The 14,638-nt window shown below is 36.5% G+C and overlaps 1 protein-coding gene across 5 annotated transcripts in view; it reads right to left on the minus strand.

Annotated features, from left to right (window-relative positions):
• Positions 1-14,638, minus strand: part of MICU1 (mitochondrial calcium uptake 1) — a 238,752-nt gene that overhangs the window by 170,510 nt on the left and 53,604 nt on the right. For all 5 annotated transcript variants that reach the window (XM_043987836.1, XM_043987835.1, XM_043987834.1 and 2 more), the window contains exon 4: positions 7,219-7,381. In XM_043987836.1, the coding sequence (XP_043843771.1) occupies positions 7,219-7,381 (163 nt within the window). The remainder of the gene's footprint in view (positions 1-7,218; positions 7,382-14,638) is intronic.

The raw sequence follows: 14,638 nt of genomic DNA on the forward strand, positions 1-14,638 counted from the left end.
CAAACTCCTATCTGAGATATGGATTTATTTCCTTTTTATCTTAGATGCATTAATTTTGTTTGTGCAAAGCCTTTCAACTTAACATAATCAAAGTTATCTATTTTATATCTTATAACTGCCTCAATCTTTTTTCATTAAGAATACATCAATAACTGTGAAATATGATCTGCTTCTCTTCTATTTTTTTAATGACAGGACTTTTAACATTCTGGTCATGTATCCTTTTGGATTTATTATGGCTTAAGGTGTTAGTTCAAGCCTAGTTTCTACCAGACCGCTTTCTAATTTTCCCAATAGTTTGTATTAAATATGAAATTATTTTCAGAATGCTTTATGATTTACACAAGACTGAATTAACTGCCACTGTTATTCCCCCCTTTCATTTGTTCCACTGATCTACCTCCCCATTTTTAACCAATATTAAATTATTTTGAAGATTACTACTTAATAAAAAGTTTGAGGTTAGGAAGTACTATTTCTTCTTCATTCCTCAAATTATTTCTCTTGATATTCTAAATATTTTGTTTCTTGATATGAACTGTTATTATTTTACCAAGTTCTGTGAAGCATCCTTTTGATAGTTTGATTTGTATAACTTTAAAAATGTCAATTAATTTTGGCAGTATTGTAATTTTTACTATATTGAGATGGGTCAGCCATGAGCACAGATTATTTTTCTAGCTTTTTAAGTTGTTCTTTATCTCCTTAAGGAAAACTTTACAATAGAATCCATAAGTATTTTGTTTGCTTTGGCAGATGGATCCCAAAGTATTTTATGCATTTTGTACTTGTTTTGAATGGGATTTCTCTTTCTATTATTGCTACTTGTAATTTACTCTTATCAACACTGAAATATTATTGATTTTTGTAGTATGCAACTTGACTAAACTTATTATCTTTGTTGTTCCCTAGGATTTTCTAAGTAAAACATATCATCAGCAAATAGGGACAGTTTTATCTCCTCTTTGTCCATCTTCGTGCATTTAATTTCTTGTCTTACTGTAATTGCTAGCATTTCTTTTTTAAAAAATTTTTTTAAATAAAGTATTTTATTTTTTCCTGTTACATGTAATTGCTAGCATTTCTAAAACTACATTAAATAACAAGGAGGAGAATGGGCATCCTTGCTTTATTCTTGTATTTACTGGGTAAGCTTCTATAGTGTCCTCCTCTCAGCTGAGATTAAATAACACACATATGTGATGCACTCAGTATGGTTCTGTGACTTAGCACTAGTTCAGCAATATATCTTTTTTAATCCACTTGTTGACTTTTTAAAAAGAAGCATTGTTATTTAGTTAAGTCTTCAGTTACAAATATAATCAAATGTAATGCTGCAATATGTGTAAGTCAATAATGTTTGATGACTGAAAACTAACTTTTAAAACAGGAAGGAAAACATCATTTTCTAATGCTGAAATACTAATTAGTTGTAAAATTTCACTGGATTATTTTTCATGAATCTATCACCTACTTTAAAGAATCCTATAAAAATAATATTTAATTCCTAAATACAACTTTAGTTCTGGGAAAATCTTAAGGACTGTTTAAGACTGAGCAAAAAGCCTTTACTTCTACTAAAAGCTATTGATTGAATAAAATATAAAAAAACCCCTCAGCATTTGAAGAATGATAGCCATTTATCTTTTCTATAACAAGATATAACCCACAGATTTACATTGGGTTTTAAGTGTTATTTGTTATTTTTCTTGGTTTCCTAAAACTTTCATAGTTTTAGACTTTAATTTCACTGACTTTCCTTCAAGGTTTTGGGATTTTATAGAGATGAATTTAACAAATTCTATGTAGAACAAATATTAAAGAAAAACTAGGAAACCAAGATTTAGTTCTGAGAACAACTGCCAACTGGGTGCATGGCACTGAAAAGGTCAGGTTCATTAATCTCTCTGTATCTTAGTTTTCAGTGTGAAATGGGAATAATAAATTATTGTTCTCTAAATATAAATAATATCTTGAACTTCTTGAAATTCTCACAAATTTCTCTATTTTACAAATTCTCACTATGAAAAATATTATGCAAATGAGATTACTAGTTAAATCTCGTCTGTCATGAAGCCATTTTATCCTATTCTATTTTTTTAAACCATTTAAAATTTAGGTGGCTGGTTGGAAAGTTGGACTTGCAGGCAGGAAGGCTCCTGAGTAAAAATCTTGTCTTAAACACTCACTGGCTATGAGACCCTGCCTGGTAAGTCACTTATACTTTCAGCCTCAATTTCCTCATGGGGATAATAATAGCACCTAATCTTAAGAGGGTTATTTGTAAAACCCAAATGATATAATACATGCAAAGCACTTTGTAAGCCTGAAAGCACCATATGAATATTAGTTATTACTTTTTTTAAAAAAATTGTATGATTTAAGGCAGAAAATGTCAGGCTCTGTGCAAAGAAATAGGAATACTTTCAGAAAGTGAGACTGTGTTACCTACACACTTGTAAATACTGTGGGAACATTATCCCAATCCCCACTTGCACAATAAAATTTGTGTGAAACCACAAACCTATTAAGCTGACTTAAGTGATAAACCGACAGAAATTCAAAGTAAAATTAATTTTTTATTTAACAAAAATGTCATATAGCTAATGTATGCTTTGCTTCTGCAATATTAATTTATAAATTCTGTTTGTGAGCTACTACTCCAAATGAAATACTAATGCTGTCTCTATCAAACTTTTAAAAGTTAGGTAAATCCAAGTGTCTCATGATAATCATTTAGACAATTATTCAGCATTTTAACTTTAAAAAAACCAATATTCCGACCACATTAAAAACTTAGTAACTATGCAGTTCACTTCAACATTCTCTAAATAAATCAGAATATATGATGATTTCCTATGGGATGCAAATGACTTTCCTCATGTGACAAAATAACCTTTATAATGGTTATTATAAGGACAACTCATTTTCAGTGTCACCTTGTTAGTTGCTAGGCAGAACTGCATTTCTGTCTACTTAGTCCTCAGATTTTAGTCTTGCTATTCAGTCATTTCAGTTGTGTTCAACTCTTTGTGACCCCAATTGGGTTTTCTTGGCAAAAACACTGGAGTAGTTTGCCATTTCCTTCTGCACCTCATTTTACAGATGAAGAACTGAGGCAAACTGGGCTAAGTGACTTGCCCAGGGTCACACAGCTAATAAGTTTCTGAGTTTGGATTTGAAATTAAGAAGATAAGTCTTCCTAATTCTAAGCTTACTGCTCTACTACCTAGGTGCCCCAGATTTTATATGGGCATTAGTAATACTTTAATTAAAAAGGTACATGATTCACTATGTTCCACCCTAAAGAAAGTATATTTTCCAAACTTATTTCTTCTAAGCTCTGTAGCTAATTAATATCTCCTCTCTCTCTCTCTCTCTCTCTCTCTCTCTCTCTCTCTCTCTCTCTCTCTCTCTCACGCACACACATACACACACACAACTACTACTACTACACACACAGACTCGTCTGGCTGGCTGTCTATCTACACAACAAATACAGATTCTTTTTCATTAGCTCTGTGTACATTTTTTGTCTTTAGAAAGGACAGCAATATATTTCTAGTGTGTGGGATAAATATAGTTCTCCAAAATTCACAGGATGTCTGCAGGTGAAGGACTACCCACTGGCCTTCCAAAGACGTAGGAATCTCTCCTCAAAAATCTTCAGTGACTCCCAACTGCTTGTGAGATCCAGTCCCAGAAGGAATAGCTTTAATGTCATTTTTTCAGCAGTCCAGCCAAACATGATTTCGCAGAAAGTGAAAGAAATCTTGAGGACCTTTGCTAAGGTCATTTCTTTGGAGATACAATTGTTTCAGGTCCCTTTTGATGAGGTTCAGAGTAAAGGAAGGAGAGAAAAGGATTCCTTCAATAACATTCCCAACACCTTTTAGGAGGATCATTGACAGGGTCCTACTTTTGACAGAGATGCTTTCCATAAGGTCAATAGGCAAATACAGCTCTATGAAAGAGAAGCTCCCTTTCATTTGTTAGCCCCACAAAGGACCAGTCCTTGAACTAGGACTAGGGCTAAGTAGTGAACTGAGGTGGGGCTAGCAGGGTCATGATTTTGGTTACCTATCTACTGCCTCCCTTAGACTCAAGGCATCACAACAGAACCCAAATGTGGTGTGTGTGTGTGTGTGTGTGTGTGTGCAAAATTTTTTAAGAAAAGAAACTACAATTAAGAAAGAAAGTGGGAGTGGCTAGGTGGTGCAGTGGTTAAAGCACCAGTCCTGGATTCAGAAGGACCTGAATTCAAATCCAATCTAAGACACTTAACACTTACTAGCTGTGTGACCCTAGGTAAGTCACTTAACCCTCACTGTTCTGCAAAAACAAAGAAAGAAAGGGACTAGATCTACAGGGAGGCAGGGAAAGCATCCGACCAAAAGGATTTTGAAGTAAAGCAAAAATCATTACAACATTCATATATATATATAAATAAAAGTTGTTCTTTACCTTGCCAAATACTTCCAATATGCTATCCTGGCTTATATTTCCCCTGAGAGAGTACTTATAAAATATTTGCCCACTGGAATACATCATGATAAAAGAGTTTGGCTGCTATCACCTTCTTTCTGACTCACCTTCTGACAAAAATTTTTAAATTTTCTAATAGCAAATTCAATAGCCCAAACTTGACGGAACTCCGTAAAACTCTATTACTTCTTGTCCACAGGGCTGAATCACTAGCATTGTCGATACCATCTAAAGCTGAAAATGGAAATGTTTTTCTTGTCTCAGTTCCTCTGTTAACACATTGAAAACCTTCATTTTTCCAATGAAGTTTTTACAAGAAGCTCCATTTTAAACTACACTGCATTAAATAGGGTCTTATACATGGCTTAACTTATTCCTTTTTGCTCCAGCTAAGTCCTTATTCTGGACTAAGGTTCAAATTATCAGATTAACTAAAAATGATAAACTCAAAATTACCCATCCTCTTAACTCCTAGCTTCTTAAACTGTGAGTTGTGACCTCCTATGGGGTTGCGAAAAATTTGGCATTATGTATGTCTATTTTATACCTGTATACCCAGGGTTGTATAAAAATTTCTCAGGTGAAAAGGGGTCACAAATAGAAAAAGTTTAAGAAGCCCTGCTCTAACTGAGATGAGAACTTAAACTAAGGTGGTAGCTGTTTGGGACAGAAGGATCAGATGTGAAGTGTTACAGAGATGGAAATGGAAGGATTTAGCAATAGATTGACTGTGCGGGGTGAGGGAAAGTGCGGAGTTAGGGATGATGTGAAGGTTATGAATAAGAGAGGCTAGAAGTACTGAGCTTGAGATGTTTCTGGGCCATCCAATTGGAAATATCCAATAATGACATGGGACTGAAGCTCCAAGAAGATGCTGGAATATCTAGATATCTAGATCTGAAAAGCCCTGGCACAGACATTACCATCAATCCCTTGGGAGCTGATGAGATCACTCAGAGAGAGACTACAGGGAGAAGAGAAGGGGACCTAAGACAGAGTCTTGAGGAACAACCAGAGTTAGAAGGTGCAATAGGGCTGATGAACTAGCAAAGAAAACTGAGGAGTGGTTAGGCAGATAGGAGGAAGATGAGTGGAGAATATCCAAGAAGAGAAGATGGTCGACAGTGTCAAATATAGCAAATAGGAGTAAAAAAAAGACCGTCAGACATAAGAAAAGCTCACTGCTAAGGTTGGAGAGATCATTTTCATTTGAGAGACAAAATCAGAAGCCAGACAAGTACATGGGATGTGGAGGCAGCGGGGGTAGACGGCTTCTTCTAGGAATTTGAGAAAGGAAGCAGAATCATAGGATGACAGGTTAAGGGGATGTTAGGGCCTAGCAAAAAGGTTTTGGGGGCAGTTAGGTGGCGCAGTGGAGAGAGCACCAGCCCTGGATTCAGGAGGACCTGAGTTCAAATCCGGCCTCAGACACTTAATAGCTAGCTGTGTGACCTGGGCAAGTCGCTTAACCCCAGTCGCCTCACTAAAAAAAAAAAAAAAGGTTTTGGTTTTTTTGTTGTTGTTTGCTAAAGGATGGGGGAGACCTAAACATGTCTGAAGCCTATGGATGAGGAGAGGCTGAAGATTCGAGAGTGGATGACTAAGGCAGCAATCTGTTGAAGAAGATGGAAGATGATGGGAGCAAAGTCAGATGTAGGGGGAAGTCGACCTGAGCAAGAACAGTGCCCTCATTTGCAGACTAAAGAAGAAAAAGGAAAGAGTAGGGGATAATATCAAGAGGCTTTAGATGAAGAGAACAGAAGAGGGAGCTCATGTTGAGTAGCCTCAATTTCTCAGTAAAGTCAGAGATGGAAGTGTAGGAAGCATTAGGAAGGGAGACATGGTCTGGAATAGCTCCTGTGGGGAGTAAGAGAGCGGATCAGTTAGGGAAGATCAAAGGACTGCCTTGCTGAAGTGAGGGACCATGCAAGTTAGAGAACACAGATTTAGCCTTGTGTCCAGGTGGCACTCCTGTGTCACTTGTTCCAGGTGCATTCAGCAACATGTGGGTAAGAAGCATATGTTGGGAATAGTCCAAGGCTAAGGCTAAGGCAAGGGATGAGCAACAATATGAGGATGCAAGGTATTAAAGAATAGAGAACAGTAATGTTGAATTAGTCAACTATTGGGCAAAGACCGGAGAAAATGGGAAGTGAAGTCAGAGCAAGGGTAACAAAGAGCCTGAGAAAGCACAGAGGGGTAGAGAAGAAAGTTCTTGCATCATCTCTGTGCACAACTTTCATATTAATTTTTTGACTAGTGGTAGGTAAAAAGACTTTAAGTAACCACTATGTGCCTCAGTTCCTCTGGCAGTCTTAATGATGTTAAGCATCAATTTTAAAGAAAGTTAAGAATCAGCCTTTTTTTCCCATCACCAATATAGAAAATATCCTTAACACTGAAGCACAAAGATTTGGTTGAGTTATCTGAAAGAAGTTCCTGTTGAGGCCTCAAATACAAGAGGTTTTACCACAGATTTTGTGAATGCTCCTTTCTTGTCTCCTTATATTGACAGAATTTCATCTGCATCGATTGATGTGGGCATGGTCTTAATCTAAAGTTCTTATTTTCCACAGCAGAATGATGAGGCTTTAATAACTGTGTTGTAATAAATGCTAAGATCCTTAGTTAGAAGGGAAAAGATGTTAAAGAATATCATTCATGCAACATAAAGAAAAACAGTTTCAAGGCCAGTAAATTGGCAAGCCTCCCCAATTCGTTCCACTAACTTACGTTCTGGCTGCTTCTCGTTGGGGGTTATGGATCTCACAAAATCTTGTGGAGTCATAAACACTTCGGCTTCACCAGGCTCATTTATTATCTTCAAGGTAGCAAAATATCGGAAAATTTTGTCAGGAGTGGAGTAGGCTCGAATCCTGTTCTCATATTCCATCACCTAAGAAATAAATTTGAACATGTAAACTTCTATCAGATTGTTTGCAATCTTGGGGAGTTGGGGATGGGAGGGAGGGAGAAAAAATTTGAAACTCAGAATCTTATAAAAATGAATGCTGAAAACTATCTTTACATGTGATTGTAGATAAATTAATTTCAGAATCATTAGCATTAAAATAGCAGCTCAATTTTATGTAGGGCTCTTTACATATATCATCTAATTAGATCCTCACAATAGCCCTAGAAGGGAAACACCTTAGGGACTAACAATGTTCCTGTTTAAATTTGGGAGCTGGTTTTACTCAAATTAATACCTAGGCATCAATTAAGAAAAATGAATAAAATGGTTTAGATAAATGGTCGTGTGTTTAAGTTTTAAAAAATAATGAGTTTGCTTGAATATCACTATAAGCAAAACGAGCTACTATTCATGTTACAGTTTTGCTAAGGAGGGCTTTGTGGATCCTTAAAAGCTTTCAGCATATTCATGAAGCCTGTCAACAGATGCTACTCTGTTTAAATAAAGATGTAATGTAAGTTTCCTTGGATTAAACAGCTAAAGTTGAGAGCTGTCTTCAGAGATTTAGACATATCTTGAATAGCAATACCTTACATGGCTATAGTGTTTTAAAGTTTGTGAAGCACATTTTTTGTGTTACTTCATTTAATCCTTACAACAGCCTTACAAGGTAGGTGCTATTATCACTCCCATTATACGGATGAAGAAACTGAGGCTAAGAAAAGCTCAATGATTTGCTCAGGGCCACACAGCTAATTAGTGTCTGAGGCAGGATTAAAATGATATCTTCCTTAGTCTAATTTCAGCACTCTAGTCACTACACCCAACTGCTCCTCATAAAGGATATTAGTTATGGAGCATATGGCTGCCTGTCATTTTTTAAAACATCAAAACCAAAGGTAGATTTAGTTTTGTGAAGTGAAAAAAAAGGTAACAGGCTTGAGTTTTTCTAGATTTTTATCTTTAAGAGAAACTGACCAGAAGAATTGGAGAGACGAAAGTATCCCTATTTAGGGGCAGTCAGGTGGCAGTGGATAGGGCATCAAGCCTGGAGTCAAGAAGACCTAAATTCAAATCTGGCCCCACTTATTAGCTGTGTGACCACAGGCAAGTCATTTAACCCTGTCTGCCTCAGTTTCCTCATCTGTAAAATTAGCTGAAGAAGGAAATGACAAACCGCTCCAGTATCTTTGCCAAGACAACCCCAAATAGGAAGTCACAAAGTATTGGAGATGACTGATAAGACTGAACAACATAAGTAACTCTAGTAAAAAAGAATCTATATATGTGTGTATATATATATATATACATATATGATATGTGTATATCTACATATACATACACATATGTATCCATATATATTTAAACATTAACATTTAAAAAAATAAAATTTTCACCACATACAATAGAAACCCAGTCAAAAATAAGTCTGGAACAAGAGGATATTAAGATTTAAACAGTATCAAATTCAACTAATGATGATGGCTTCTTTTCCTATGCATTATTTGGTAGAGAGTAAGTTTATGAAGGCACAAACAAATGTTTGAGTAGCAGGCAATCAAATCAAATATTTTACCTAAATTTTCTAAATACAAGAGTATGGGTAAGATAAAATAGAATCTTATTTCGTCAAAAGACATGAAGATCATCATTCTGTATACTGTCTTTTCTGGACACACATGATTACCTAGTATTATGGAAAAAGAAATTCTCTAGGGCAGCTAGGTGGCACAAGAGCACTGGCCCTGGAGTCAGGAGGACCTGAGTTCAAATCCAGCCTCAGACAATTGACACTTACTAGCTGTGTTACCTTGGGCAAGTCACTTAACCCTGATTGCCCTACAAAAAAGGAAGAAAGGAAGGAAAGAAAGAAAAGAAAGAGGGGAAAAGGAAATTATCCAATCTACATCCCATACCTGCATATTGCTTATTAGAAGGTGGTAAAGTAGAAAACTAAATACTGATGCTGGTCAACGTTTGTGAATTTTGGAGAAACATTCAAAAGTTTTGTTGATATTTTTTGGCCACATTTTATGAATATGAATATGAGCAGTGGTTCATGCTTGATAGACCTGTTCACAAGCAGCAGCTGTTAGCCAACAGTCTCAGTTTTAGTACCAGATGTATTTCATGAGCTGACAAAATCTGTTAATTTGTATCAATGCTTGACTAGACTGTTTCTGACGTTACTTGTATTTTAAATCTCAATGCTTTTATTTAGAGAAAATCTGATCAAAGGTACCAACATTCAGTAAACATCTGGAGATTTTCAATCACTTCAGTAGTCTCACAACTTAAGGACTTAGCAGGAACTGGCTGCACTGAAAATGACACAACGTGACCTGAGCTTTCCAAATCAAATGGTAACTATTAGCAAGGTGGCCCTGAGGACAGTGCAAATGGCTGTCACCACAGCATTCACACTCTCAGAATACTCTAGGAACGGATAGATATGATGATTGCTGAGCCACTATGAGTGATCTACAGATAGCAGTAAATGGGAAAGGTGCTACAGAATGACAGGAAGGCAAATTTGGCTCTAATTTTCAAAAACAAAACAAAACAAAACCAGGGTAGAGCCTGCAATTTATAGACCAGTAAGGCTGACTGATTCCTGGCAAAATCCTAGAACACATTATTAAAGCTACAATGAACATCTAGAAAAGGAAACAGTGATCAAAGAGACTGCATGTTTTCATCAAGAATAAGTAATTAGGTCCAACCATTACACAAAGAAATTTGGAAATTATTCACCAAATCATTAAAATGTACACACCCTTTGATCTGGTGATACAGTACAATTAGGCCTACACCCCACAGAGGTTCAAGGACATGGGGAAAAAACTCATATGTACAATAATTTTTATAGCAGCATTCTTTGTTATAGAAAAGAGCTAAAAGCAAAAAGGCCCAACAACCAAATGACTGAGCCATGGCACATTAATGTAAAGAAATATTACTATGCCATAGGAAACAAGGACTATGACAGCTGTGAATATGAACAGAGAAAGACTTGACACTGATGCAGAGAAACATAAGCAGAACCAGGATGACAATGACCACAACAACGTGAAGGAAAACAATTTTGAAAGATGTCAGAATTCTAATCACATCAATGAATAATTGTGACTTCAAAAACCTGATGATAAAACATATCTCTATCCTGGGTAGAGAAGTGATTAAGGATAGATACAGATAAGAAATGAATTTTCAGATACAACCAAACTGTTGGTTTGTTTTGCTTTAAAAATATAATTAAAAACACACACACAAATAGAGAAATTTTGTTACTATTGTACTGAATTTAAGATATAATTTCTTTTAAAAAATAAACTGTAGGGGCAGAGCCAAGATGGTAGAGGAGAGGCAGCCACTCAGCTGAACTCTACCAATATTTCCCTCCAAGAAACTTTAAAATAACACCTCAAATTTTGGAATGGCAGAGCCAACAGGAGGTCAGGGTGAGACATTTTTCCAGCCTTAGACAACTTAGGAGGTTGTCAAGGCAGATCTGTGACACCATGATGGGCAGTAGTAACAACAGAGGCAGGCCCTAGAGGCAGCAGCAGCTTCAGGAGCTCTCATCCAGCCATGTTCTAAGTGGCAGTTCCCAAGTGTAGAGAAACACTCTTGGTCAGTCTCAAGGGAACAGGGGCCCTGGTCATAGTTCCAAGGCAGAGATGTGCACTAATGCTTTTGGGTCTAGGGGATGATCAAAGGCCCTTCCTGGGTAAAGACCAGTGTGCAGACTAGAAGAGCAGGACCACACCTCTCTCTGACTCACACCACCTGGAAACACTGAAAATTGTCAGGTCCCCAGAACTAGCTCCAAAAAGAGCAACACAAAAAACCCTGAAGCTTGGCACAGTGCCTCCCCACCCCAAGGTAAGCAAAGCCCAACTTTCATATAAAATTCAAAGTCAAGAAATAAGCTGAGGAAATGAGCAAACAACAACAAAAAAAGAATTTGACCATAAAGTTCTACTACAATATCAGAGAAGAACAGGAGACAAACTTAGAAGAAGACAACAATTATGAAAACAGCTATAACCAAAGCCTCAAAGAAAAATGCTAATTGGATCTAAAGCCTAACAAGAATTCCTGGAAGAGTTAAATCAAGACATAAGAGTGATAGAAGAAAAACTAAAAAAGAAAAGAAAAGAAAAGAAATTAGAGTGATACAAGAAAATTATGAAGAGAACAACTTGGTAAAGGAGGCATAAAAATATAATGAAGAAAATAACATTTTAAAAAACAAAATTGGTCAAATGGTAAAAGAGGTACAAAAATTCACTGAAGAAAACAACTCCTTAAAAAGCAAAGTTATCCAAATGGAAAAGGATGTTCAAAAGCTCACTGAAGAAAATAATCCCTTAAAAATTGGAATTGAAAATACAGAAGCTAATGACTCCATGAGAAATCAAAAAACAAGTCAAAAGAATAAAAAAATAAAGGAAAATGTGAAATATCTCATTAGAAAAACAACTGACTTGGTAAACAGACTGAGAAGAGATTATTTAGGAACTACTGGACTACTAAAAGCCATGATAAAAAAAAAAGAGAGACTAGACATCATAGTTCAAGAAATTATCAAGGAAAATTGCACCAATATCTTAGATCCAGAGGGTAAATTAAAAATGAAAAGAACCCATTAATCACCGCCTGAAAAAGATCCCAAAATGAAAACTCCTAAGACTATTATAGTCAAATTCCAGAGCTCTCATGTCAGAAAGAAACTACTGCAAGCAGCCAGAAAGAAACAAATCAAATATCACGGAGCCACAATCAGGATCACAGAAGATTTAGCAGATTCCACATTAAAGGAACAAAGGGCTTGGAATCATACTTTGAAAGGCAAAGGAGCTAGAATTACAACCAAGAAAAATTTATCCAACAAACCAAGTATAATCCTTCAGGGGGAAAATGGATATTTAATGAAATAGAGGACTTTCAAGTAATCCTGATGAAAATATCAGAGTTGAAGAAAAAATTTGACATTATTAAACATCAAAGATTAAGGAATTTGCCAATTTGGCTTCATAACTTTGGCTTCCATATTCCATATCTTTAAGAAAGACAAAGAAATGAGATTATAGATTTAGAGATGGAAAAGACCTCTGAGGTTACATAGTTCAATTTCTTCATTTTACTGATGAAGAAACTGAGACTCACAGAGGTATGACTAGCAGCATAGTAGGTCATCTTCAATGACATTTTAAAAATCTATATTAAATACTGTGACTGAAAATAGAAACATCCCTGAAGGCCACATACTGACTTAGAAAACCACAAATTAACATTATCTATGTTGTATTGTATTTTCATTTATTTTGTGAAACATTTCCCAACTACATTTAATTCTAGTTCCTGAAGAACTCAGGAGTTTTGGCAACAGTTTGACACCTCTGACCTAAAGTATGACAGAAAAAATAATGTATACATTGCCTGACCTGGCCACTGCATTTGTTGCTTTAAAACAACAACAACAACAACAACTGTATTGATTTATTATAGGGAGATGGCTCTCTAGGTAAGGTAGTAGTAAGGTGGCATTTAAGTCCAGAAATGACTGATATAAAAACCAAAGGCATAAATAGAACTTTAAAAATAAAATAAAGCTCGCCACACATAAGATTGATAGGAACAGGGGCAGCTAGGTGGCGCAGTGGATAGAGCACTGGCCCTGAAGTCAGGAAGACCAGAGTTCAAATCTGGCCTCAGACACTTAACACTTGCTAGCTGTGTGACCCTAGGCAAGTCACTTAACCCCAATTTCCTCACCAAAAAAAAAAAAAAAAAAAAGATTGATAGGAACATCCTCTGAAGCCAGGTTATGATTGATAAAACCATGTAAATAGTAATTTGAACTATGCAGCTTCTGGAAACTACCTTTCCATTAATCAAAGTTTTCCAAATCATGTCACAATTAAGAAAAAAATTTTAAAAATAAAATTCATGGGGGCAGCTAGGTGGTGTAGTGGATAAAGCACCAGCCCTGGATTCAGGAGGACCTGAGTTCAAATCTGGCCTCAGACACTTGACACTTACTAGCTATGTGACCCTGGGCAAGGCACTTAACCCTCATTGCCCTGCAAAAATTAAGATGAAATAAAACAAAATTCATGTCAGCTAGCTAGACCTTAGAAAGTCTGAATTTAATCAATATTGACTTGGAAATTAAACCACCAAGCAAATAACTAGGTCTCCAACAGCACACCTTTACAATTAGACCCATTAATATCAAATCCAAGTCTCTAAATGTACTGTCAAAGTCTACTTGATTCTAGTATGTCCTTAAGCCAAGAGGAAAAAACACAGCAAAGACCATAAGCCTCCTCCTCCTCCTCCACTTGTTTTCTGTGTGTGTTTTTTTTTGCGGGGCAATGGGGGTCAAGTGACTTGTCCAGAGTCACACAGCTAGTAAGTGTCAAGTGTCTGAGGCCAGATTTGAACTCAGGTACTCCTGAATCCAGGGCCGGTGCTTTATCCACTGCGCCACCTAGCTGCCCCCCCCCCTCCACTTTTGAAAAGCATTTTACCTTTAGTAAGACTTTCTATATATTTATTATATGATTACATATTGTCTGATGGTGGACTACAGCGTATCAGGATGAGGTCTCACTCAGTTACAACATCCATTTGCTGGAAGTAAAGATATTTTTACTATAAAGGGTCTGCTTGTCTAAAAGTTTGTTCCCATGGTATTTTGGAAATTAAGAAACATGATTAAGCTTATCATTTAATGGAAATCTCCCCTCTCTAGAGAACAAGCAAAACTGCTAATGGATACGAATTAGCTTTCTCAGGACAATAAATAGCTTCCTGTACTTTGGGGCTCAAGTTGAAAAACTAAGTTTCCCACCGAAGGATTATCCTGTAAAAGAGAACTTATCACTCCACTAGAAGTGGCCCTGCAGTTGTCTAGTTATCACTTTATCCTACCTAGCTGTTTACAAAAGTCTCCTAATTATCTCCCTGCTTCCTATCTTTCCCTTTGTCAATCCATTGTCCATACAGCTACCAACTGATCCCCGTCCCTCCCTGCTCAAAATGCTCCAGTGGCTTCCTACTGTCTTGAGGTTAAGACAGACGCTCTTCTCTTTGTTATTAAAAGTCCTTCACAGTTTGGTTCCAGGCTACTTTTCCAGACTTATTTCATGTTCCTTCCCTCCACGTGTTCTATGTTCTGTGCACCCTGGCTTTCTTGCTGTTCCCTATAGAGAAGGCTTCATTTGCCCT

Source organism: Dromiciops gliroides, chromosome 2 (assembly GCF_019393635.1).
Source record: "Dromiciops gliroides isolate mDroGli1 chromosome 2, mDroGli1.pri, whole genome shotgun sequence".
Taxonomy (NCBI): domain Eukaryota; kingdom Metazoa; phylum Chordata; class Mammalia; order Microbiotheria; family Microbiotheriidae; genus Dromiciops; species Dromiciops gliroides.